Here is a 26289-nt window from a genome sequence, read left to right as displayed (position 1 = left end):
CACGCTATCGTAAGATCTTTCTATTCTGACTGGCCCACCAGTCTGAGGTCTGCAGATTTCCTCCAGTATAAACATGTAAACGTAACCTTGATTATTTAAAATATCCTTGTTAAATTATAAAAATCTGAAAAAGTAAAGCGTAAAAGAAGTTAGAAAGTCAGGAAGGCTGGAAAATAAATTAATATTTAACTTTTTCATATTTTCAATTTTTCATCTCACTTCTGACTTAAACTTGTGGTTTTAACTTTTTCATGTTTTGACCTTTTGAACCGATAAGTTTGACCAGTTATCTCAGACTCTGAGCCTTTAAACTTATAATTTTTATTTTTTTCATCTCTGAATGATCTATTTTCAGTGTTATATTTTTTCATATTTTACTAATGGTGAAAATGAGGTTAACAGTTTATGTTTAAATGTTGACTGACTTTCACAATCCTGGCCTAAATAGTCCGGCCCTCAGGACTTCTCATCAGAGCAAATCTGGCCCCGGACTCATGTGAGTTTTGACAGCCCTGATCCACTGGATGAAACCGATGAAACTGATGTTGACCAGCAGAGGGCGGCAGAAGACTGAGGACAAAAACAAACCGTAGAAGAAGAAATGCGGAAGTAAGCGCGATGTAAACAGTTCAGCTACAAGAGGAGAAAACTGAAATCCACCGTTTGGATTTAAAACGGTAAAGATCCTAATAGATTATATCTATTAGTTAAAAAATGATAATAAACCTCATGAACCAGATTTATAAACTCTATAACTGTGTTTAAATCGGTGGCTAAAATGCTCTCTGAATCTAAAACATACGGTAAACGCTTTAATTCCTTTCTTCTCACTAAACCAGATTAGAGTTCAGTTCTTTTACAGTCTAACGATTATAAAAATAAGTACAAAGACTGGCTGTGCTTTAAAATGAGGATCTTAGCGGTTGTTTTCTGCTGTGTCACAGTGCGGCGGTCTGGCGGTCCGTGTGCGGAATCTCCCCGGTCATTATGCCGTACCTAGGCGGTGAAGACGCGGTGAGGGAGCTGCGGAGAGCTCTGTCCAACCCCAACATCCAGTCTGACCCGCTCCGGTACAGAAACGCCATCCTCAAGGTGATCAGGTGAGACCAACAGGGCTAAATCCACGTCCTGGCTGGGACTGTAGTCCTGGGTACCGACCTCTGAGTCCTCTATGGGGGGCAGAAAGGGGGGTAGATGTCTGAGGTCTATGACAGACCTGTGAAAAGGACTATCCTCCTTCCTGAATTATTATTTTCCATATTTGTGACTCTTAAATGTTTCAGATCATCAAATGAATTTTAATATGAAACAAAGGTAACGTGAGTAAATATTAAAGTCAGCTTTAAATGAGGATTTCCTTTATTAAGGGCTCCAAACCTACCCGGCCCTGTGTGATGAAATAATCCCCCTGATACCTGGTTGTTCATCTTTGGCAGCGACAGCTGAATCAGCGTTTGTGATAACTGTCAGTGAGTCTTTCACGTCACCGTGGAGGAATGTTGTCCCACTCGTCTTAGCAGAACTGCTTTACTGAAACCAGGATTTTCTGATAAAGAGCAGAAGTCATGTTTGCATTCATCTGTAATTCTTCCAGGTCCTGAAGCAAAAGATTTTCCCAGAAGTCTTTGGGATCATCAGGATGTTTTAGTCAAATGTGAGACGAGCCTTTGTGTTCTTTTTGGTCAGCAGTGGTTCTTCCCATGATGCCATTGTTGCCCAGTCTCCCTCTGATGGTTGAATCATGACCTCTGACCTGAACCTCCCTCTTGGAGTCATTTTTGTAGGTTGGCCACTCCTGTGAAGGTTCAGCACCGTTCACAGTTTTCTCCATTTGTGGATAATGGCTGAACGATTTGCAAAAATAATCTAACGGCAGTTTTTTCCTGCAATATTGTGATTTAAAATGTGATTATTTAGGTTCCTCAGTTTTTCTGTGGTTTGACAAACATCAGCTAGAAATCCTTCTATAATATAACAGAACAATATTAGATCAGTTAAACCAGGGATACATTCAGAATAAAAATATCTTTCTGTGATTTTGGCTCATAGAGCAAATTTGATATCAGTGACTTTACTGAAGGGGACGATCATTTCTCATCTTATTCTCATTTAGATGGAGAAAAATAAATGCATGAGCAAGAAAGTAAGATATTTGTAAAAAAATAAAATAAAAAAGATACTTGAATGTTTGAATAATGTATAAATCAGTGATGCTCAACGCGTGGCTCTGGAGCCACATGTGGCTCTTTTATGTCTTCATTTTAAATATTATTCCCCAGAAAACCTTAAAAAAAGGAAACTTTTTTACCTTTTTCAAATTTTTTCCACTTTTCCCTCATTTAAGCTACGTTTTGCCATTGAAAACCACTTTTTTGCCACTTCTTTTCCCCATTTTGACTGTTTTTTGCCACTTTTATCCCATTTTTGTCCTTTATCACCCTTTTCTCTCCACATTTTTAAACATTTAAGCTACCTATTGTCATTAAATACCACTTTTTACTAGTTTTTGCCCATTTTAGCCAATCTTGACTGCTTTTTGCCCATTTTAGTCACTTTTCACTCATTTTTTTCACAGTTTTGCCACTTTTGGACCATTTTTATGCCAACTGTAACTTATTTTTTGTCACTTCTCACCCATTTTTGCTACTTTCTGACCATTTTTGCCACCTTTAACTCATTTTTATTGCTACTTCAAGCTGTTTTTGCCACTTTTTACCTCTTAGATTGTGGCTCTTGCAAAGATGTTTTTCAACAGTTTGTCTCTTTGGTTGAGTAACACTGGTATAAAGCATAAAAAAAAAGAAGAAAAGTTCATATCAAACTGGAATTTTGACATGTTTCAGGTTAAAGAAATATTGCACTGTCTGCAGTTTGAAATTTGCAGCATGCCATATTGTGATTTAATCTAATTTGCGATTAATCGTCCAGCCCTGACTCTCGCTGTGGTGAGAGCCGTGAATAATGGCTTCTTATTGTGCTTCTCCCGTCTCTCTCAGGTCGATGTCCCAGGGCGTTGATGTGTCCGGTCTCTTCAGTGAGATGGTCAAAGCGTGTGCCACAGTTGACATCGTCCAGAAGAAACTGGTCTACGTGTTCCTGTGTTCCTACGCCGCTCTGAACCCTGAGCTGTCTCTGCTGGTCATCAACACGCTGAGGAAAGACTGTCAGGACCCCAACCCCATGGTCCGCAGCCTGGCCCTGAGGAACATGACCAACCTGAGGTGAACACCCCGTTATCTTCAGGGGCCAAATCACGGAGAGCTGACAGTACCACACCAAACCAAACCATACCCTATCAGGATACGAGACCACATGATGAAATGAGATACGATAGGATACCAGGATAACAGGGAATTCTGATAACACTGCTGTAGATTACATCAGGGCCGTGGTCTTCTGCTGTTCTGTCTCTATAATCCTCAGTCTGATCAGCCTGTGAGCGCTAGAATAAAGATGTTTTTATCCGTCTGTGTTAGGTTACCCAGCCTGGTGGAGTACGTGGAGCAGCCTCTGACAGCAGGACTCAAAGACAGAGCGGCGTGTGTGAGACGAGTCGCCGTCCTCGGCTGGGCCAAACTTCACAACCTCCAACCGAACGCTGAGATCGGTACGGATGAAAGCTGTCTGAGATCAACATTCAAACCCATGACCATCATCAGACATCATCTGACACGAGGCCCCAGGTATCGGTCCACCTTTGCCTAATGGTTCAAACCCCTTTGGTTCCAGATGCCTCCGTGGTGAACGAGCTGTACAGCCTGCTGAGGGACCCGGACCCCGTGGTGATGGTGAACTGTCTGCGAGCCCTGGAGGAGATCCTGAAGGAGGAGGGAGGAGTCGCCATCAACAAACCAATCACACACCACCTCCTCAACAGGTAGAGCTACAAAAACCTGAAACCCTGAGAACAGGTCACTGAGTGCCAGAACAAAGGCATTTTCACACAGAGTTAAGGGTGTTGTTTATGGAGCTTTATTGTTGCAGAACTGTGTAAAATGTAGATATAGATCTAATCAGACACATCTCCAACTATCTCACCTTAATCAGGACAACACCCCATAGGTCAGGGGTCATCAAGAACATCTGCACAAGGGCCAGATTTGGTCTTGACAGAGTCTCTGGGGGCTGGACTTCCAAATGAAGACAAAATAAATCAATATTTTGTTCTGATTAATATATTATTTTATTAGTATTTTCTTTCAAATCACAGGACATTTTTAGGCGTTACCAGTGAGATCTGTCCCGGTCTATCCTGCCGTAGACCCACAGAATTGACCGGGCTCCTGAAAATCCTAGACAATGGGTCCTCAATAGTTATGATTTAGCACCAGTATAAACTCATCTTTCACACTTTTCACTACTTCAGTGCTTCATTCTGCCATTTCTGCAACATTTTTGCCACTTTGAACTATTTTATCACTCTTTAACCCACGTTCCTGCCTTTTCACTGCTTTGCCATTGGCTATTTTTGCACCATTTTGACACTTTTAAACCATTTTTGATACTTTTTACCCTCTTTTGCCACTTTAATCCATTTTTTGCCATTCTTTAATTCCTTTAAACCACTTTTCTTGCCTGTGTTATCCCTTAAGTGCCACTCCTTAATCCATATTTTGCCACTTTTCATCACTTTTTTCACCATTTTTGCCACTTTTAACCAATTTTTCATACACTTTTTGCCCCTTTTTTCCTTTTACACAAATGGTTTGCCACATTTTAACCTCTTTTCCCCACTTTTCTGCAATTTTTTGTCTCTTTGTGCCACTCCACAACCCATTTGGATGCCTATCGCTCATCTTTGCCACTTTTTAACCCCTTATCACCACTTAAACCTGCCAGTTTTGCCAATTTTAAAACTTTTTTTAATATTTACTATTAATGGCTGACAAGTGAATTTCTGTAAAACAGATCAAATGTCGAGTCATTCTAGAACAGTTTGAATATTGATTGCCTTTGGGGTGGATTTAACAGCTGCACACATTTAAAGCCAAAAGAAACTCTTAAAACAACCACATTTTCTTTTCCTGCTTTTCTGAATTTAATGATCCTCTGGGGGCCAGACAGGAAGCTGATGATCAGTGCCATAGATGGTGGTTGGGAAGGACAACCATCACTCCACAGCATTAACTGTCTAATGAGTATACCAGCAAGTCTTTTAAAACCTGCTTCTGAGGGATGAAATGAGGGAGAAAAGCTGTTAAAGAAGCCCTGCTAGCCTCATCAGCTCACTTGTGAATACTTCTGCAACAATAGCTCAATAATTTCAAAATGCATTTGTAAAATATTCTCTAAATTATCTCTTTTTTCATTTTATCAGTAGTTTTTAACTTTCCTTCGTTAGATGAAGAGGAGTAATCTGAGGAAACTCTGCCTCTTTAAAACTAAAATGGCGTTCCTTATAGCTGTAAATCCTGCCGAGGTTCTGAGGAAAGGCTGAACAGTAGGAGTCATTTGTCTGTTGTTTTGTATTCGTTCTGCGTCTAACAGGAGCTTAAATCTGCAGCACTTAGTCCGTCCGTCTCTCTTTGACCACGGTCCTTTTATCTGCAGACGTTTAATCAAATCAGCTCCACCGTTCGCTTCCCGGTTCCTTCTGATGGATTTCTCCGTTAGCCAGCATTACAGGAAAGATTTACAGACGGAGACAGCGAGCTCCAAATGTTCCTGCTTTTCATTAAACACCCTTCTGTCAAACATCCCATCCTTTCCTGAGAGGCAGGGATGAAACAGATGCTGATTTTACTGATAACCACTGAAAAACTCACATTTAATGATCAATAAGTCCACTTTTGGTAACTGTGCTTTAAAAATACTAAAGTAAATACTGTTTGGACTGTCCTGAATAAATTAAACCCTTAAGCTGTGTTATCAGGAAGCGGTCTGTCTGACATCCTCTCACCTGCTTGACTCTCAGCAGGCCATCGAGGACGCCGTCTCTGGAGATCGTCATAAACGTTTGCAGCCTTTTTGCAGATTGTAAAAATATCAGGCTTTTGCACCCTGATGGCTTAAAGCAGGGGTTCTCAACCTTTTCAGCCTGGGACCCCAAAAATGAAGGTGCAAGCTACCAGGGACCCCCACTGTACCTGAAGGTGGTTGAACACAGACATGAACAATCTAGAATAGTCATGTGGAGACAAGGCTGTCCATTAGGGGGGATAAAGGGGAGAGCTTTAACCTGAGAAATAACCACTAGCAAGTTTATTTTTATTCATTTGTGTGGTAGATAGCCTTCTTAGAAATGGGTTTAAATCCCTTTTGTTAAAAACAGAAATAAAATGGGTTAAAAATGGCTAGAATAGGTTAATAATGGCAAAAATGGTGGAAAAGGCAGTGAAATTGGATTTTAAAAGTAGCAGATATGGGTTACAAGTGGCAAAAATTTGATAAAATTGGCAAAAAATAAGCAAAAAGTGGCAAAAATAGGTTAAAGTGGCAAAACGGCCATAGACAGTGGTAAGGAGAATTAAAAAGTGTCTGAAATGACTTTAAATTGGCAAAAATGGCTGCAAAATTTGGTGAAATTGGATGAAAATTGATATAAACTAACGAAAGGTTTCACTAAGACAGAAAAATGGGCAGAAATTGGCAGAATCACGTTAAACTGGCAAAAATGAGCATATCAAATAGTGAAATGTGGTTGAAATGGGCGTAAAATGTGGTAAAAAGTGGTTAATAGAGGCAATAATGGGTCAACAGAGACAACAATAGGCTTAAAGTGGTTAAACAGGCAGAAAAAGGTGTTGGAAAGGGTTTGAAATGGGAAAAAAAGGTTTTAAGTAGCAAAAATGTGTTAAAATTGGCAAAACTGGTAGGTAAAAAGTTCTAAAAAATGGTTAGAATTGAGCAAAATTGGTGTAAAGTGGCAACAGTTTATTTTAAAAATATTCTTAGTTCATTTAGGGCATCTTGCGACCCCCTCTCAGTGTCTCACGACCCCTGTGGGGGTCCCGACCCCAACGTTGAGAACCACTGGCTTAAAGAACCGCAAACAGTTTCATACAAGCCAGTTGGAGTTCTTTTAAGGACCGAGTTTAAGGTTTTGCTTCCAGTTTCAGCCACCAAATTTCACAACTGGTGCATCCCTAGTCTATATTCACTATATAGACAAAAGTATTTGGCCGCCCGCCCATGCCAACAAGAGGGACTGTCATAATCAAAGGGGGAAAAATTTGATTTTTTTCTTTTATTAGAGATTTTTTTTTACCATAGTCCTGCTATAAGAAACTATGAAAAAAATGATGTTATTTCCCCTCGCGCCAGATGCAGTAAAATTTCTGACATTTGGTGACAAACAGGAAAATCTGAAGCAATGACTCCAAAATAAAAGCCTGATATCACAAATGAATGTTTTTTTACTGTGATGGTTGAAGGATCAAAAATGTGGTTTTAATGGGACATTTTTGGTCCCCAACAGTCTGAGTGGGTAGAAGAAGTCAGCAGGGATTATTATTGACCCGTCGCAGGTCCTAATGTTAAAATTCTATTGAAATAAAATGTACCATACAGAGTTTTTATTATTAGCACTGACAAAATAATTTAAAAAGAAAAGAACAAAAGACTAAAAAAGCCACAAACGGCCTCAGCAGCCTCTATGGATGAACCAAACACTGCTGCTTTATTAATCATTCATTTTAAGATGTTTTGTCGTCTTCCTGTCTTTCTGGCGTCTCCAGGTTAAAGGAGTGCGACGTCTGGGGTCAGTGCGACGTCCTCCGAATCCTCCAGCGCTACAAACCTCAGTCAGACGACGAGCTCTTCGACATCCTCTCTCTGCTGGACGCCTCCTTAGTCAGCCCCCACCCCCCCGTCATGGCCGCCACCCTCAGCCTCTTCCTCCACCTCTGCCCCGCCCTCCCCGCCGTCACTCAGGCAGCTCTGGAGCGGGTACGAGGACCCCTGCTCGCCGCCTGCGGCAGCGCGTCCAGAGAGATGAGATTCACGGCACTCTGCCACATACAGGTGAGGGAGTCAGACTCTAAATTCAGGTGAAAATGAACCGCTTTGCTCAGATATTCAGCTGAGTTTTACCGCAGAGCGCCATGATAGTTCACAGCTGTATCCGGACACTCAGCTCTGAGCATTAAAGTCAGACATTTGCATCTATTATTAACACTTCCACTTAACCAATGCAGAATCAATATCCACATTATGGCATCCGTTTACACACCACCTGATCCTCATGATGGACCTTATATAATGGTTTGTTGATGCAGAGCAGAGAAACTTTATTATTAGAGTCTAACATGAACATTTTAAAAACTTTACATGCTTCTAGCTCTCCTGTTTTAAATGTGAACATGCACAGCAGATCACCGTCTCATCTGAACTTAAATACGCTTCATGATTTCTTTGTTTTTTGCATATTTGTCACACTGAAATGTTTCAGATTATCAAACTAATTTTAGTATAAGCCAACGATAATCTGAGTAAATATGAATGTCAGTTTTTTAATGATGGTTTCCTTTATGAAGGGAAAAAAGGCCAGATATGCAAAAGACAAATATGCAGAAAATAAGAAATCAGAAAGGAGCAAATCCTTTTTCTGCTGCACATTTCATACTTTATTTAAATTTCAATTCTTTGATGACACACAGGGAGCGGTTAAAAAGAGGAATTCTCGCCATGTTTTTATCCTCACTACCACATAGAGGCATGGGAGAGGCAGGACTTCTGGTGTCTCTGTTGATCTGAGTCTTTTTTTCCTCCTCCAGTTGCTGTTGCGTTCCCTCCCTGGCCTGATGGGGGCGCACTACAAGCGTTTCTTCTGCGGCTACGCTGAGCCGGCTTACATCAAGCAGAGGAAGATGCAGGTGTTTCATTTCTTCCTTGTAATGTCACGTTCTCTCAGTTCTATGTCTCTGTGGTCAAACAGTGGCTGGCTAGTCCAGTCTAGAGATGATGGCGTCGGAGGAGAAAGAGGCGGAGCTACAGGCATGGTTTAGTTGAAGTGACTGCAAGTCTGTAAACAATAGCAGCTGGTGAAGATCAGAACTGGACATTTCTTTATTAAAGGAAGAGCAAAGAACCACTCTGAAGATTGTCTGGTGTTAGAGAGAGAGAGGGGAGGAAAGGAGGCAATATGGCCGAATCACATGTCCCTTCACATGTGACTGTAAAGATGGCGGACTAACTCAGAATGGTAACTTCCCCACACAGAAACCCAGTGGCTGGGCTTTGCTTATAGAAAATACACCAATGTTTGTACAGGGGAAGGCACTGTATTGGATATAAATGGACACAGCAAAGTAAATCACATAAGTAGAGACAACAGGACAACAAATGCACATGAAACTCTCCCTACAGCTATTTCTGCCCAAACGAAACCTCTTACTTCAGATCACGGTGTGTGGTCAGAGCCTGGTTTCCAGCTAGGTCCAGGTGTGAGCAGAGGTTTGTCCATTAATGTTCTTCTACAGTTTCTTCCAGCGAGTGGAAAGTCTTTGGTCTAAGGGATCATGTTTCTGATTAGAGCAAGGCTCTGGCTGTAGCTCTCCTATCCTGATACGTTCCTTAACGTCAAAGAAAGGAATGAGGAAAGAGAAGCAACCAGGTAGTTGCTGACTCTGCTAAAACTTGAGCTGAAGCTGGGTGACAAATCAACATAATAGAAGGCAGCGATGGCGATGGAAAGGCAAGAAGAAGGGGGTCAGGACAGCTTTTCTGGTCTTGGCACCTCTGCAGTTTCTCCTCAAGTCTCTTCCTGTCAGAGAGGAGATCAGTCCTTTTCACACCTTGGTGTGAAGTGCTGCAGAGGTCCTGAGACAATAAGTCTACTAGTTTTCATTGGTCTTTGTCTGACAGATTCCTACAAATCTACCACAAACTTAAAACTTTGTTTCCAGTACGGCGGTACGTATGTTTTACTGCTCTGATTGGCCCGTAATGACTGTGGTGGGCAGAATGTTTATTCAGTCCCCCTTTAGTTTTATTTTTTTAGATGTATTTTGGGGATTTTTATGCCTTTTTAGACGGTGGAGTGGATAGAATCATAAACAGGGATGAGAGAGTTTAGGAGAGGAGCCATAGGCTGGACTTGGACCGCCTGCATACATGGGGCGCAACTCAGGCTGCACGTGAAATTTGGTAAAATAATCTAATTGGGGTTTTTTCCCAAGTATTGCCATTGTGATTTGATTTGCGATAATTTCCGTTCATGTCCTTATATTGTATTTTTTAACTAACAAATACAAGCAATGAATCATTCTGTATTATAACCAGCACAATATTAGCTAAAACTAGAGCTGAACCATTCTGAAAAATATCTAATTGTGATGATTTTGACTTGTTTTACATATTGGATAGGAGTTGATGTATTGAAGGGAGTTATAATTGTTATGTCACTCTCATATTTAATTAAAAAAACTACAAAAAAGTAGGATTTTTGTAGTATATTCTTAAAAATGGATGATTGCATGATACATCTCTGCTGCTAAAGAAGTTTTAAACTGATATTCTGACACAAATTTCAGGTTAAATAAATATTGCATCTTCTGTGATTTGAAAATTGCAGCAGACCATATTGTGATTTAGTCTAATTTTGATTAATTGCCCAGCCCAAGGCCATCGGTGCCCCTCCAGTTTTATTTTGAAAGGTTCTGTCCTCCCCACGCCATCAGAATGTCAAACAGGATATCTGCTAGGTTCGTCCACCCTAGAGCTTTACTGCTGATGTCTGCTCAGTCACTGCTGGTTTAAGAGTTTACAGGTTAGAACATCATTCAAGTATTTCAGCATCCTGTACAGAGCTAAACATTTCACCTTTGACCCTCAGAGATGTTCTCAGTGACAGAGTTGAAGCGTTCGTTGTGTCTGCAGGTGCTGGTGGAGCTGGTGAATGATGAGAATGTGGTCATGCTACTGGACGAGCTGAAAGGATACTGCACAGATGTCAACGCTGACACTGCCCAGGCTGCAATCTCTGCCATAGGTAAACACACCTGTCATTCAGATCTCAGACCTGGTGTTTCTGTGGAGGTAACCTGGTCCCTTTGTTCTCTCTAAACGCCGCTGATCTTTTCAGTTTCACCTGTTTAGCAGCAGCCAGCTTTGTCTTATCCACCACGTTGATCTGGAACTAAAACTAACTAATCCTGGAAACGTGGTGGAATAAAGTGCTACTTAGGTAAAGAGGAGGGACAGTGCAGCTTCATCAGGTCATCATCATTAGGTGTTTTCAGAGATATCATAGCACCAGAGGGTTATGGATGTTAACGTTGTAGTGTTTGATGGATTCAGAGTGGATGTTGTGTTTTAAATCTTGAGTTCCTTATGGAAGCTAGGGCAGGTTTTTACAGAGACCAGTCTCACCTGCAGACCTCAGAGTGCTTTACAAAGAAAAACCTGAACATTTATGGCACTCAGAGACTTAAATAAAGCAAGGAGATGCTAAAACTGAAATATATTTAAAGAGAAGATAAAGAGAAGGGCAGAAAAACATAAGAAACTTTGTAAGAATGATCATTAGAATATCTGCTGTTATATCGTACCCAAACCTTTAAGTCACATGACCTAACATGAATGTTCTAATACCGTGATACTCAACCCACGGCTCTCTAGCTGCATGTGGCTCTTTAGTGACCAGTTGCGGCTCTTTTAAGGCTTACTTTAAAAAATCCCCCTGAAATCCTTTATGAAGGTGAAAACTGTCAACAATAAAGACTCACTGCTATAAGTCATATCAATAAATCTAAGTCCACACAAAGAAGACAGACTTTAACTGCCAACTTCAAATGAAAACTTTTGCATTATTACCATTGGATGCACGCTGGCTGGAGGAACGTGTGTAAAAAGCACGTCCACTGGCGGCGCATCTCTTCAGTAAGGTCACTCATAGAGATGTGTTGTCTTGTGTTCAAACTGAAGCTCCTAATTCCCTAATTTTAACACATTTCTTCAGTCTCTTCCTGCCGATGCTCTCCCATACTCGTATTTGATGATGATTTTTGTGATGCGCATCATCATCAATGAGCCAAACACACACGGATCACATTTTTAAATAATGTAAAATTGAGTAAAACTTGTCCAAACGTGGCTGTTTTATTTGATCTTAAATAATAATAAATCCTGTCAAAGGGGCAGAAACATAAAAATGAAAGCATCAAACTGACAGAAAGATCTGTGAGGGGGAGCTGCAGGTGTGAGGCAGGGCTGGTTTTAGTCATTTGGAGGCCCAGGGCAAAGACCAGTATTAGCCCCCCCCCTTTAGCTAAAAGCATCAATAATGAGAGTAATCAGAATAGAAAGCATTACTTTAAGTTAACAGTCACAGAACTACAGCCCAGATATGAAATATAAATACCCAAACAGACACCCACAATTCATCAGCCCTCTGAAAAGTTTCTCATAGCTCTAAGTCGGCACATTCTGATATTTTAGAAAGACTTTAGTCCAGGTGGAACTTCCATAAATAAAAACATGCTTATTATCAGTGAAATATCCTTTTTCTGACACCATACAGACATTTTTCTGTAGCCTATTTCATCCTATTAACAACACAATAATCCACCAGTTCACTGTTTCATGTCAACTATGACAGATCGATCATCACATCCCTGGTTTTGGATTGTGGCTCTCACGGAGGTATTTTTAGGACAGTGTCTCCTGGGTAGAATAAGGTGGAGTACCGCTGCTCTAATAGCTTCTGCTCTTCTGTTTCTCTCGTCTTTCTGCCGAGGTTTACAGATTTAAACACAGCCGTTCTACTTGTGGTTTTATTGTGCATCTACACAATAATAGATGTAGAAATGATGACACTGCAGCAGCAAACGCTCTGGTTTGTGGCTGCATGTTTTAAAAAAGAGGTCAGTGAAACTGAACACTGTTTAACCGATAAGTTCCTTCCTGAGTTCCTCTGAAGGTCAGTCAGACTACAGCTGAGGTTTTCAGTGTTAACACTCCTGAAGTCAGACCTAAATCTGTAGATAGATGATCTCCATGTCCCTCTAAAACAGCCTCTTTAAAACACGTCACACTAACTCCTGCTGTTTAATAGTTTAATAGTAGTTCCTACAGTACACTAGAATAGATTTGTCTGAAGGTAGACTGGACCTCAGAAACGCTCCAGATGCTGACCTGACTCATTAATAATCATGGCAGCTCTAGCCATGAGTCGCTCCTCGACTTTCTGATGACCTCTGAACTCGTGCACGCTCTTTTCACACAGCAGAAAAGTTCCCGTAGAGAGTCACGTGTCTCTGTGCATCCTCTGTTTCCTGTGTGCAGGTCGGATTGGGCGGAGCTACAGCGACAAGTGTTTGGAGATCCTGACCGGACTGCTGGGACTCAAACAGGATCACATCACATCAGGTACCATCCCAGAGTCTCTAGACTAAAGAGAGCGAAGGCTGCAGTAGCAGGATCTTCTGACGCTCGTTTCTGATGTCCGCTGAGCCCCAAAACCAGGGATCAGAGTTAGCCGCCATTTTACTTTTATTGATCAAACCCAGCATCACAGGGTTTTCTGATCATGTGGATTAAACTGATTATAATGTGGTGGTCTCTGATGTGTTGGCTCGTTTCAGTGTCAGACTAAATTCATGTTTCTGTTGGAACTGTACAGTCTTTAACCACAGCCTCTCTTTGTCCCCCCTCCCCCGTCCCGTCCCCCAGCTGTGGTGCAGACGATGCGTGACCTGGTGTGGGTGTGTCCTCAGTGCAGCGACACGGTGTGTGCGGCTCTGGAGGGCTGTGAGGAGACGCTGCAGGACGGCCAGGTCAGGAACACAGACAGATATCAAACCAAGAGAAATAAACACAGTCGATGTCTGATGGCGTTGTAGCTCAGATTAATCAGTGCCTGTTTGATATCATGGGGACAAAAATAGAGCCTCTGGACACCCAGCATCAGGCTGTTTCTATGAACATGTCACAGCCAAATATGTAGGAAATGTCTCAGAACAGAAAAGTTTCCAACATGTTTGAACAGTTAAGACAGCGACCCGGCTCTCTCTCAGCAGAACTGGTCAAACTTAAATGTGCATGTGTTAAAAATCATGATAAAACTCTCATTGGATGGTTTAGACCAGGGGCTCTCAAGCTTTTCAGCCCGCAACCCACAAAATAGAGGTGCCAGAGGCCGGGGACCCCCACTGTACCTGGAGGAGGCTGAACAGCCAGGAACTTTCTAGAATAGTCATGTGGAGACAAGGCCGTCCATAAGGGGGGATTAAGAGGGAGGCCTGTGGGACCCAGCCAAACTGGGGGCCCATGGGGATCAGCAAAACCATGGTCCTTTGTGAAGTTAAGCTGTGAAAACCATATCACAACCATATCACTCTGATCAAAAAAACAAATGTCTTTATTTTATTCATTTAGCCTTTTTTAGATGAAAAAACTTTCACTAAAAACATTTCAATGGGTTAAAATTTACCAAAATTGGTTAATAATGGCAAAAATAGTGAAAAGGTGGTGAAATTGGATTTTTAAAGAACATAAATGGGTTAAAAGTGGAAAAAGAATTGGAGGAAATTGGATGGAATGGGATGAAAAATTGATAAAAACTGGCAAAAATGGGTTAACTGGTTAAAATGGGCAAAAAGGGGTTGATAAAGGCAATGACAGGCAGATAGTGGCAAAAATTGGTTTAGAAGTGGCAAAAACAGGCAGAAAAAGTGATGGACATGGTTTAAAATAGACAAAAATGGGTTTAAAGTGGCAAAAATGTTTTAAAATTGCCGAAATCTGTATTAAAAAAGTGAAGAAAAAGGGTTAAAATGTGGTAAAATTGGTAAAGTTGCAAGTTTTATCTAAAAAATGGTCTGATTTTAAGGCATCTGTTGACCCCCTCTCACTGTCTCATGACCCCGAAGGGGTCCCGACCCCAAGGTTGAGAACCCCCGGTTTAGACAGCCTGGTCTCCAGAACTCTCCGTGGCTCTCCGTGGTAAAACAGCCGCACATTTGCATGAATCAGCATGAATGATCTTATCTTCATTCTTGTATTCTGTGATCTTGTCTAGTCAGCATCCTCACTGCCTCAGCACATCTTACAACCACACCATCACTGCCTACAAGAGCTGTTTTATATTTAAATCCTATTTTTATACATCTGCAGTTTCTCTGTTTTTATAATTACTGTTTAATTTCTGAGTCAGCTTGGTGTTTAAGCATGTTTTACTACTAAAAGGTTAGAGAGCGCTGCTTTTCCCTAAAGGTGTGGAGTAAAGCTGCACAAGGGCTGTCGCGGTATACCGGTATTGACGATAACCGTGGTATTAAAAAATAAAATTTCAATATTGTGTTAAAAATGTGATAATATCGTGTAAATGATCCAGTGCCACTCCAGCGCCGTCACGAGCCCTGAACATTTTTAATAAGCCCATCAATGTCACAGATCATCAACTCCTGCTCTCCTCTAACCTCTGCACCCTCCTGCTGAAACCGTCCAGCCTCACTTCACCACTCTCTCTCTCTCTCTCTCTTTCTCTCTCTCTTTCTCTCTCTCTCTCTCTCTCTCTCCCTCTCTCTCTCCATGCGCACCAGCAGCATACGCACACTGGGACCTCAGCAAGACATTTAGAGAACACAAGTTTTCTTTTTCCTCGTTCACACATCTCTTAACGGACAGGATGTAGAGATAGAGCTCTGCGTCGGACAGCTAACACCCTACCTGCCTATTCCCCCTGATTTCCTGATCATTAACACCTGCTGGTGCGTGTGTGCCATCCCTCTCTCTCACCTGCACGCACAACATGTGTGTCCAATTCTTCCTAAAGTCTGACCATCCATGTAACGCACAGAATGACAGAAACTGTGTTCAGGCTAAGAAATTATAATATTGTGTTCACTTAAGCACTGCCCTTGACAAATAAGGTTTTTTCACTGTTCTAAACCAACTGAATGAAGCAAGAAAAAAAGTCTCACATCCTCATCAGCTATAACGCTCCAAAAACATCAGCAGCTGCCAGCCTGGACTAACTAACTGGGCAATATTGATAAGAGTAACATCAGGGTGATATTTACAGACTACATCCTTTGTTTTTTAAGCCGTAGGTAGAATTATTTTCCTGATCATTGTTCATGAGTGCCAAAGTGGCAGCGCTCCATCAGCTCTCTCTGAGAGTTCGTTTTTACTCTGTTTGCTCTCTCTGTCCCTGTCCTTGTCTGTAAATTAAACGCTTTATGAAAAGAGGCCAATTTTTATGGATAGAAAGAATTTCCCCTCAAATAACAGCATGTTGGCTCAGTATCTCTCTGCCAGTCTCTTCCTGTGCATCATGACGCGCATCAGAGCAGTGGAGACGCTGATACTGTCTGCAGCTATGAGGAGCGTTAAAGCTTCTGTGCACATTTAAAGAAATGAGACTGTGCCCTGTTTACTAACTTAAACAGTTTTAGTGCAAAATTTAAATTCAGACCTGATCCCAACACAGACATCTAACTCAGTTCTTTTAGTAGAGCTAACAGGATCATTCTGGTTAAAAACTGCTGCAGCTGCTCTTGAAATATGTCTGTAATTAATAATTTCCTAATGTGTTAATAACCCTACATTTCTGACACTGTTTTGGCATTATGACAATGTAAATCTCGTGCGGTGGATAAGTTTATCAGTCAGAGGGGGAGCCATGGGGGGGCTTGTGGGGTCTATGCCCCTAATGTTTACTCAAAAGCCCTGAATCTTTACCTCTGGTGAAAGTACTGATGAATGTTAAAAGAAATATCTTGGATTTTGATAACAGACTGACCCTGCTGATCACAACATGGAAATTTCAGTTTGTTGCCAAACTGAAAAAACCCATATCAGATGTTTTTTTTAGTTTGAAAAGCTTAAAAGCACATGCTACAGAGTAAATAAAAACCTTACAATTAATATTTCTGCATTTTTTGAGAAATATGACCCTCTGCAGTGACACAACAGCTGCAGTACCTCCTTAGACGGGTATTTTGAGTGTAATTCATCTGCCAAAAGAGGGAACACAACATAAATAAAGTTAAAGACAAATTTGATTAATTGTCCCATTATTATTTACATTTTTATTGATATCATGATAATATCGTTATCCTGACATTTTTTTTGCCCACGATAATCGTGGAGTGAAAGTCTGATATTGTGACAGCCCTAAGCTACACAAACCCCCTCTCAGATGCCGTTGCTCACCCTGGTTGAATATTCACCGAGCTCAGAGACAAACAAAGGAGATGCAAACTGTGGCTGCAGCCTGCAGCATAATGAACAGACTCACCTGTTACCTGTACGAGGCTGAGTGCATCTTATCTGCACCGCCGGCCCAGCAGGTTATAAAAGTTTAATAAGAATAACCTTTAATCCCATAAAACTCTGAGGGCAGATTCAGATTTAAAACCACTCAGTCATTTATTAACGTATATCTAGTTTGTTATACTCACCACAGAGCTCTTTTATGTCTTAATTTGAAACATAATTCCTATTTTTGCCGCTTCTTTTTGATACTTTTATCCCACTTTTTGCATTTTTTTTGCCCCTTTTTGTTTATTTTTGCCACTTCTCACCCATTTAAGCTGCCTTTTGCAGTTAAATTCCACTTAATTCCCATGTTTCCACCTTTTTGCTGATTTTTTGCCTATTGTAGTCACTTTTGACTATTTTTTGTCACCTTTTTGCCACTTTTGTCACATTTTTGCCACCTATAACTCATTTTTTGCCATTTCTCACCCATTTTTGCCACTTTTCCCCCAGTGTTTGCCCCTTTTTGCTTATATTTGCCACTTCTTGCCCATTTAAGCTGCGTTTTGCAATTGAATGCCGTTTTTTTGTTCATTTTCGTTTGTTTTTCAGATTTTTCACCATTTTTCCCACCTTTTTTTAGATTTTTGCCACTTTTTGACCATTTTTGCCAGCTTTAACTTATTTTAATCGCCACTTTTCACCTCTTAGATTGTGGCTCTTGCAAATGTATTGTTCAACTACTTGGCTCTTTGGTTGGCTATGGTTGAGTAACACTGATCTACATGATAGGCAAACATTTAAGTTTCTTTTGTGGATTTTTTTTTCTAGAAAAATCCTACTTTTCTTCTTCATTTGTTCATTTTTCTTTTTCAAAACAAGAATAACAAAGAAATGATCATCCATTGTGTTTAGAATTTCTTTTTTAAATTATTTATTTATCTAATATGGTGCTTGTTTTAATAAAGAATGATTTTTTGCTGGTGTTTGTTTAACACCATATTAGATGGGGAACCTAAAAATAATCCCACATTCAATCACAATATTGGGAAAAATAATCCCAATTAGATTATTTTTGCAAATCGTTCAGCCATAATTTAGATATAAACTCACAAAAAAGGAAATAGAACATAGTGATAATAATAGCAACAACAATTACTACCACTATTATTATCACCATAGTGAATAAAAAGGTGAAAATTAGGCTTCTAGTTTCTGTTGAAGACCTCTTATAAATAAATATGATATTCTTATAAACCAGAGAGTGATATTTGAATATTTCCTCCTCCTCAGACTTCCTTCATTCAGGCCTGAAACCTGAAATACCTTTAGACTCTGATTCAAGGTCTCAGTTATTTTGTTGTGGGTATCTGGGCGTGTTATCGATACGCGCTGATATCTCTTCCTCAAACGTGAACTCTGCTGGTGCAGCGCGAGCAGCTGAGCTCTGCGGCTGACTGGATAGGGAGCGTTAAAGCGGATCGCTTCAGGCGATACCCAGCCCTAACAGGATAAACCACCCCAGCAGACAAAATCAATCTTTTTAATGTCACCTTTCTAAAAACACCTGGGATGAGCTTAGACTCCACGTGCTTCTAACAGCATTCAGGTATACCTGGGTAGGAGTTTTGTTCTGATTTTACCCAGAATTCTGCACTGAGTGAAGAGATTATAACCCTGCTCCCTAAAACCTGGGACTAGAGACATCCTAACTGATCCACCAATCACCATCAGACGATCGTTCATGTGATCAATAGTGGGATTGATACTTCCTGTCTCATTTATGTTTGAGGTCTCTACACGTAGATCTGATCAGGGATCAGTCTCAGACCTGTCGGACCGCTCTGACCTCTCTCGGCTCCTCCCCCAGGGCAGGCAGGCGTTGCTGTGGCTTCTGGGTGTTTACGGCGAGAGGATCTCTAGCGCCCCCTACACGCTGGAGGGGTTCATCGACGGCGTGAGGAGCGAGGCGTCTCTGGGCGTGAAGATGGAGCTGCTGACGACCGCCATGAGGCTGTTTCTGTGCCGACCAGCGGAGACGCAGGACATGCTGGGACGACTGCTGCATTACTGCATTGGTACAGGAAGTGATGTTAACATCTTTAAACGAAGACTTCCTGTAATATTCATTGCAGTCTAAAACTTTATTCTTCCATCATTCTCAGCGGTGCCTGGTTGTAATGTCATGCCTCCACCAGATGGGGGCGGTAGTGATCTTAACGCTGTCTGCTAACCAACATTAAACACCAGTATTCTTCTTTTATTCCAGAGGAGGAGACGGACATGTGCGTGCGTGACCAGGCTCTTCTTTACTACCGCCTGTTGCATTGTGGGATTGAAGAGACTCGAAAAGTCCTGCAGGGCCTGAGGTCAGACCCCTCTCTGGGCGTTCTGATTGGCCGTCCCGCTGAGCCCGTCGGCCAATGGGCTTCCACCTTCAACACCCTGGAGCCTCTGAGGCAGGTCGCCGTGGAGACGGAGCCCGCCAGCAGAGGGAGCCCTGAACACGTGAGCACGGCGCCGTCGGACCCGCTGAGCTGCAGCGCAGTCGAGGAGGTCCAGTCAGGTGAGCGAGGGGTTAAAAATCTGTCTGTGCAGTTAATCAGAGTTAATTAGGCAGCTGTTCTACAGTTAATTGCAGTTAATCTTAGAGCTGAATGACTTTTAGTTTAGTCACAGTTTGATATGGAGTCGTTATGGTCGCAAAACTCTCATCTCACATTTTAACGTTGGACAGCCAGACTCACTGATTCTGTCTTTGTTTGTCTTCTGTTCTTTGCTTTTTCTTTTTTGGTTTCTTTAACCCAACCTTCTGCCTTATTTAACCCATATTTTAAACCACTTTTAACCTATTTCTACCTCTTTTGACCCATTAATTGCCACTTTTTTACCCCTTTTCACCATTTTTCCAGACCATTTTTGCCTCTTTTCCTTTTTAAACCTCTGTTTGACATTCTTTACTATGTATTATAAATTCTCACCTGTTTTTTTGTACTTTTACCCACTTATTGTCATTTTGAATGCCCTTTTTCCCCACTTTTAACCCATTTCTTCTACTTATAACCCCATATTTGCTCATTTTTGCCGTTATTAAATCTTTTTTAACTCAATGTTGTTCGAGTTTCCTCTGCTTTATCTTCTACCAGGTGATAATTAGCTATAAAGTCTAACATTACTTTTCTAATGTTGTAGTTTAGTGTGCCCATCCACATCGTTAACATACCAACAAACAAAGACTCTGTTTTAAGAAAGGTTTGGAAATGCTTTATTTTACTGCAGGGTAAACCCATAATGAAATGTTTTTGCTTTGATCAGAGTGGTGAGAATTCAGGTTAAAAATATTAAATATATTTATCACAGATTAACTTTATAATAGACCGGGGTATGGCTGACCTCCATGGGCCCCTGTTTGGCGGGGCCCCAGAAGGCTCTCCCTTTGCCCCCCCCATAATGGATGGCCTTGTCTGATGCTGACTGATGGTCAGGAAAGACAAACGCTCCTCTAGTGTGGTTTCACTGATGCTTCCAGGACCCTGACTCAGCTGGCATGTCTGAATGTTCTAGCATCTTCCGTCCAGTTTAACACCCCGACCTGACACATACGCCGTGTCTTTGTTGTGTTTTCCCGCTCTAGCTCGAACCGTTGGCACCATGATTACTGGTGATGGTCCAACGTTAGGTCTGTGTGCAAAACCTTCAAACAGCATGAGCGGACAGAGGGCCGTATCTGAGAGGAAAACCTACAAACTCAATCAGCTGATAGCACCATGACTGGTCAGGGTCACACTGGAGGGGCTGCCCGTCTGTGGTCCCGGCCTGGACCAGGTTTTTGCTGTGTAGTGGTATCAGAATGGTGTCACCTGTCTGTCCTTCAGACTGCTGATTGGTCTCATTTCTGCATGTTTTTTCTATCCCAGCCTCCTGCTGTGAGGTTTATGTACCTGTTGATCTACAGCCTCAGGATCCTGTTGTTGCTGAAACTCTTCTGACACGTTCAGGTCCAAATCAGCTGATCAGATGTTCTGTTTTATCCACAGTCGTCACTAAAATCCAGCAGGCATCCTGCAGCAGTTGTCCCTCTGCATGTTAAAGATCTGCATTCAGGAGTCTAGTCTTTATTATAGATGTGAAAGAGCCTCATCTGTCTGTGTTTAACCCTCCTCTGTCTCAGCTTAGACACTGGTTTAACAGGACAGGATGTCACTGAACCTGGACTACACCCTGGTTTAGATGAGTTTCACTTCTGGGTGTCTTCTCACAGAGCTGCTGGTCTTTCTGGTTCCTTCAACAGGTTTTATGGGTTTTTTCCTCCTTTGTTAAACAGCTAGAAGCTAAAAGAGAGTCAGGCTCTTCATGACCAGTATGAGAGGAATGTGCTGCTGTGGAGCGGGAAAAACTCCAGTAGATATGGAGATAAACTACAGAGTAGTTAGAGATGATAGCTGCATCGCTTTCTGGTGTGGTGGGGGCCAGCATTGTAAAGTTAAGCTGTGATATTTATAATTTATTTATTTATTTTAACTGAATAATAACCACTCTTATCAAAAAACCAATTTTAATTCATTTTTGAAGCAAGTAGCCCTCTTAAAAGCGATTATTTTGTTAAAAACAGAATTATGTTAAAAATAGCTCAAATGGGTTAATATTGGCAAAAATGGTGGGAAAGGTGGTGATTTTAGATTTTAAAAGTGGCAGAAATGGGTTAGAAATGCCAAAAATTAGATAAAAGTTCCAAAAAAAAAAAAAAAAAATGGCAAAAATGGGTTAAAGTGGCAAAAAGGGCATATTATGTGGTTAAATGGATTCAAAAGTGGCTGAAATTGCATTAAAGTGGCAAAGATAGGTGGAAATTTGGTGAAATGTGATGAAAATTGAATATATAAACTGGAAAAAAGGGTTAGTTAAATGGGCTTTTCAAATGGTAAAATGTGTCTTAAAAAGTGGATAAACAGGTTAATAGTGGCAATAATGTGTAAACAGAGCCAACAACAGACAGACGCAAGATTTGGTTTAAAAGTGGCAAAAACAGGCAGAAAAAAGTGGACAAAAGGGTTAAAAACTGACAAAAAAGGTTTTAAGTTGCTAAAATGTGTGGGAAAAGTGATAAAAACAGGTTAAAATTGGGCAACATTGGTGTAAAGTGGCAACAGTGCAATTTAAAAATGTTCTTAGTTTTTTTTAAGGCATCTGGAGACCACCTCTCAGTGTCTCGAGACCCTAAATGGGGTCCCAACCCCAACACTGAGAACCCCTGATCTAAAGAACTGAAAGTTTAGTGTATTTAAATATATATAAATAAATCATCAGTATGCTGACGTCTGCTGCCTGATACCAAAGGTTTTCTATTCAGTCCTCTGTTTGAGGCTCTTTCTTGTTTACTTTGAAGCGTTTTGTAACTTTCTTGCAATAAAAGTCGACTTTAAGAGAATCTCTGACGGATTAAGACTCCATTAAAGGAGGAGGATTGTCTGGAGCTCGCTCGTCTCCACAGAGATCTCCCTCAGAGACTTCCTGTTTTTTTAAATTGTCTCTGGGGATTAAAGTTTTCCTATTTTAGTCAAAGACACTCAGAGTCATTTTTCCCAGGGTTAAGATCCATTCCTGGGAGCGTAGAACCATTTTAATCACAAATCTCCTCCAGCACTCATCCAAACTTCCTGTGGCCCCCACTCCCCCCCCCCCCCCCCTCGACTGTCCACCATTCTCCTTCATCCTCACCCTCTCCTCTTCCTCTCGTCCTCTCAGGATCAGTTGCTGTCATCCGGCGTGCAGACTCCTCCGCTGACGTCCCGCCCCCCCTCAGCCTGTCCCCCTCCCCGGCTCTCAGCCCAGAGGAGTTTGAGCGTCTGTGGCTGCGGCGACGAGCTCTGAATGCTGAGCGAGGTAACTCAATAGATAAAGATTCTCTAGATTCTAAAGCTCCTGATGGGACGGGACGGGACAGGGAGGGGACAGGGAGGGGGGTCTGCAGGGACAAAAGGACTCAGAAACAGTAAAAGTGGGTGAGGTGGCCCAGTCTGTCCATACTCTCTGATACCAGGTACTTTAACACCAATCTAGGAAATAACAGCATTTTTCCACCACTACTATCAGTGTGGTTCGACAGGGCACAGATAGCTTAGCAGGTAGGTCTGCCCAAAGTATTCTGGCAGTCCGGCCTCTGGTTCTTTTCCATGTCATTCCCTACTCTCCTGACTCCATGGTCCTGTCTCTGTAACAGTGTTACTCAACCCTGCTCAACCAAAGAGCCAAATAGTTGAAAAACACATTTGCAAGAGCCACAATCTAAGTGGGGAAAAGTGGCAATTTAAATAAGTTAACAGTGGAAAAAGTGGTAAAAAAAAAAAAAAAAGTGGCAAACACTGGGAGAAACGTGGCAATAAAGGGCAGAATGTGGCAAAAATGGGTGGAAAGTGACCAAAAACAGATTAAAAGTAGCAAGAAATTGTCATAAAGTGGCAAAAATACAAAAAAAGCTGGGAAAAATGTTGAAAAACCAGAAAAAATGGTGCAAAAATGGACAAAAAACTGCATTTAACTGCAAAAGATAGCTTAAATGGGCAAGAAGGGCACAATAGGCAAAAAGGGGCAAAACTGAGGGAGAAGTGGCAAAAATGGGGAGAAGAAGTGTCAAAAATGTGTGAGAATGGGCAGAAAAAATGAGTTACAGGCAGCAAAAACGGTCCAAAAGTGGCAAAAACATGACAGAAAAGAGGGGAAAAGTGACTAAAATGGGAAAAAAACAGCATATAGTTGGAAAAATGGGGATAAAGTTGAAGTGAACTGCAGCTTAAATGGGGGAGATTGGCAAAAATAGGCAAAAATGGGCAAATAAATGCAAAAGGCAGGATTAGTGTCAAAAATGGGTGAGAAGTGTCTGTTCCTTTTTACTGTAGCACTTTGAGATTTCTCGAAATTAAAAGTGCATTATAAATACAATTTATTATTATTATTATCATTATAAGTGGTTAAAAAAATGAGTTATAGGTGTCAAAAATTGTCCAAAAGTGGCAAAACTGAGGCAGAATGAATGAAAAGTGTTTAAAAATCAGCAAAAAGTGGGAAAAATGGGCAAAAGGCATCAAAGAGTGGCAAAAGAAAAATAGGTGGCATTTATTGCAAAAGGCAGCTTAAATGAGCAAAAAGTGGCAAAAAAGGTACTTGAAGGGGCAAAAACATCGCAAAAAGCAGGATAAAAGTGTCAAAAATAAGTGGCCAAAATGGGAATGATATTTCAAATTAAGACATAAAAGACCCACATGTGGCTCCAGAGCCACAGGTTGAGTAACACTGCTCTGTAATAAATGGATCCAAAAGCCCAAGTACCGATGGATAAGGTCTGATTTTCTAGAATCACACCAGTTTAGATTTCTGCTGTCACAGCCTTTAGTGCGGCTGGAGTCAAAGTTCATTTACGATAAAGTTTTTGTGTTTTTGGTCGTGTAGGTGTGGAGAAACCGCCAGAGGAGGATTTTGTGCGCGTGGAGGAGCGTGTCCAATGCCCGGCGGTTCCTCTCTGTTCTCCTCAGAGCCTTCAGGCCGCCATGCAGCTTCTCAACATCCAGACATTAGCCTTCACGCCGCCGAGCACGCTCCCCTGGAGGGTCTACCTGTACACGCACACGCTGCAGACGCATGCTGACAAGACGCCACGGAGCACGCTCATACTGGGGGAGCTGCTGTACGCCAGGGGGAACGGAGATGGGAGGGAGGCGGAGGAAGGGGGGGGCGAAACCACGGGTGATGAAGACGTTAAAGTGACTCTTCAGCAGCAGCCCAGAGACGATGAAGCTCTGAGAGGGTTTCTGTCCATCCTCACCTCTGTGCTGCACACGCTCAGTGCAGACGGGGAATAAAGACAGGCAGACGCTGGTCATGTGACCTGATCATCCCAAAACAGTCTCACTGACCTTAAGGAACCACTGAAACAGTTGTTTAGGTAGTCTCTCCTGCTCCTAAATGTAGCCTGCATCTGTATGAAGCTGTATGAGGCCGATCCTAGGTGAACGGATCACCGCTACACATGGCGCCCCGTCCTGGTGCTCGCTAATCAACGGTCTGTTCACGGCTCAGATGTGCCATTTGTTTATTCTACAGCTTCAACAGCTCAGCCCTGTGAGCCGTCATTTAACTATCATTTGCACTCATGAGCCGGGGAACGTCAGCGAAGTTTCAGCGAACAACCATCAGATATGTATGGTGACACTGAAGGAGCACAGCGGCGAGTCTCTCTGTCTGCTCATCCTCACATCAGTGTGATGTTTGAAATCTGTCAGTGACATGAAGACCCGATAAGACAAAATGTCCAACTTTTTATTTAAATCTAATAAATGCGCATGAAAAGAACTTTAGTCTAGTTTTTATTTTCAGAATAGAAAACTAAAACTGTCTGTTTCTCAGCTCTAGACCAGACCCTGAAAAACAGCCCCAGACCATGATCCCTCCTCCACAGTCCAGTGTCGGCGTGTTTTACTCCACTTACCCTGATGCTTTCACTGGACTTGGTGATGTGAGGATGTATGCAGGTGTTGCCATGGCAACCCATTTATGAAGTCCCTGCTGCAGTTTTAGTGTTTGCATCAGTGTTACTAAACCAAACAGCCACACTGTTGAAAAATACCTTTGCAAGTGGTGAAAAGTGGCTAAAACAGCTTGAAGTAGCAATAAAAATAAGTTGGCAAAAAAGGTCAAAAAGCAACAAAAATGGGTGAAAAAGAGCGAAGATGGGGAGGAAAAAGTAAAAAAGATCAGAAAGTGGCAAAAATAAGTGAGATGTTACAAAAAATTAGTTAAAGGTAGCAAAAAATAGTCCAAAAGTGGCAAAAATGTTACAATGTTACAATGTCATTTAGCAGACGCTTTTCTCCAAAGCGACGTACATTTGAGAGCAAGAACAACACAAGCAATGATCTAGACAAGAAGAAACAACATCAGTAAGTGCCATCAAGTGCTTCAGGTCCAATTGGACGCAAGTGCTGCCGTGTAGAGTTTAAGGCAGAGTACCTAAAATATACGTTGTTTATGTAGTTTTGTTTTTTTTTTTTTGTTTGTTTTTGTTTTTTTTTTTTGTTTTTTGTTTTTGTTTTTTTTGTTTTTTTTTGTTATTAGACAGCAACAATGAATCAAGGAAAATGTGGGATCACTAAT

General features: G+C 41.5%; 1 protein-coding gene across 2 annotated transcripts; it reads left to right on the top strand.

Annotated features, from left to right (window-relative positions):
- The first annotated feature begins 343 nt into the window (after window positions 1-343).
- On the top strand, window positions 344-25488 carry ap4b1 (adaptor related protein complex 4 subunit beta 1). 2 transcript variants are annotated; one of them, XM_041799978.1, is made up of 14 exons: window positions 344-677; window positions 945-1100; window positions 2997-3221; window positions 3477-3607; window positions 3730-3877; window positions 7677-7962; window positions 8715-8813; window positions 10819-10930; window positions 13225-13308; window positions 13612-13715; window positions 18935-19220; window positions 19412-19708; window positions 22888-23025; window positions 24589-25488. In XM_041799978.1, the coding sequence occupies exons 2-14, from the start codon at window positions 988-990 to the stop codon at window positions 24996-24998; spliced, it is 2433 nt and encodes an 810-aa protein (XP_041655912.1). In that variant the 5' UTR covers window positions 344-677; window positions 945-987; the 3' UTR covers window positions 24999-25488. The 2 variants fall into 2 exon arrangements, with proteins under 2 accessions (XP_041655912.1, XP_041655913.1); XM_041799979.1 differs by having other exon boundaries at window positions 346-677; window positions 19013-19220.
- The last annotated feature ends 801 nt before the right edge of the window (window positions 25489-26289 follow it).

The sequence above is a fragment of the Cheilinus undulatus genome, linkage group 11 (assembly GCF_018320785.1).
Source record: "Cheilinus undulatus linkage group 11, ASM1832078v1, whole genome shotgun sequence".
In the NCBI taxonomy this organism is placed as follows: Eukaryota; Metazoa; Chordata; class Actinopteri; order Labriformes; family Labridae; genus Cheilinus; species Cheilinus undulatus.
Note: the sequence above shows the minus strand (reverse complement) of the source record. Positions and strands in the feature narration are given on the sequence as shown.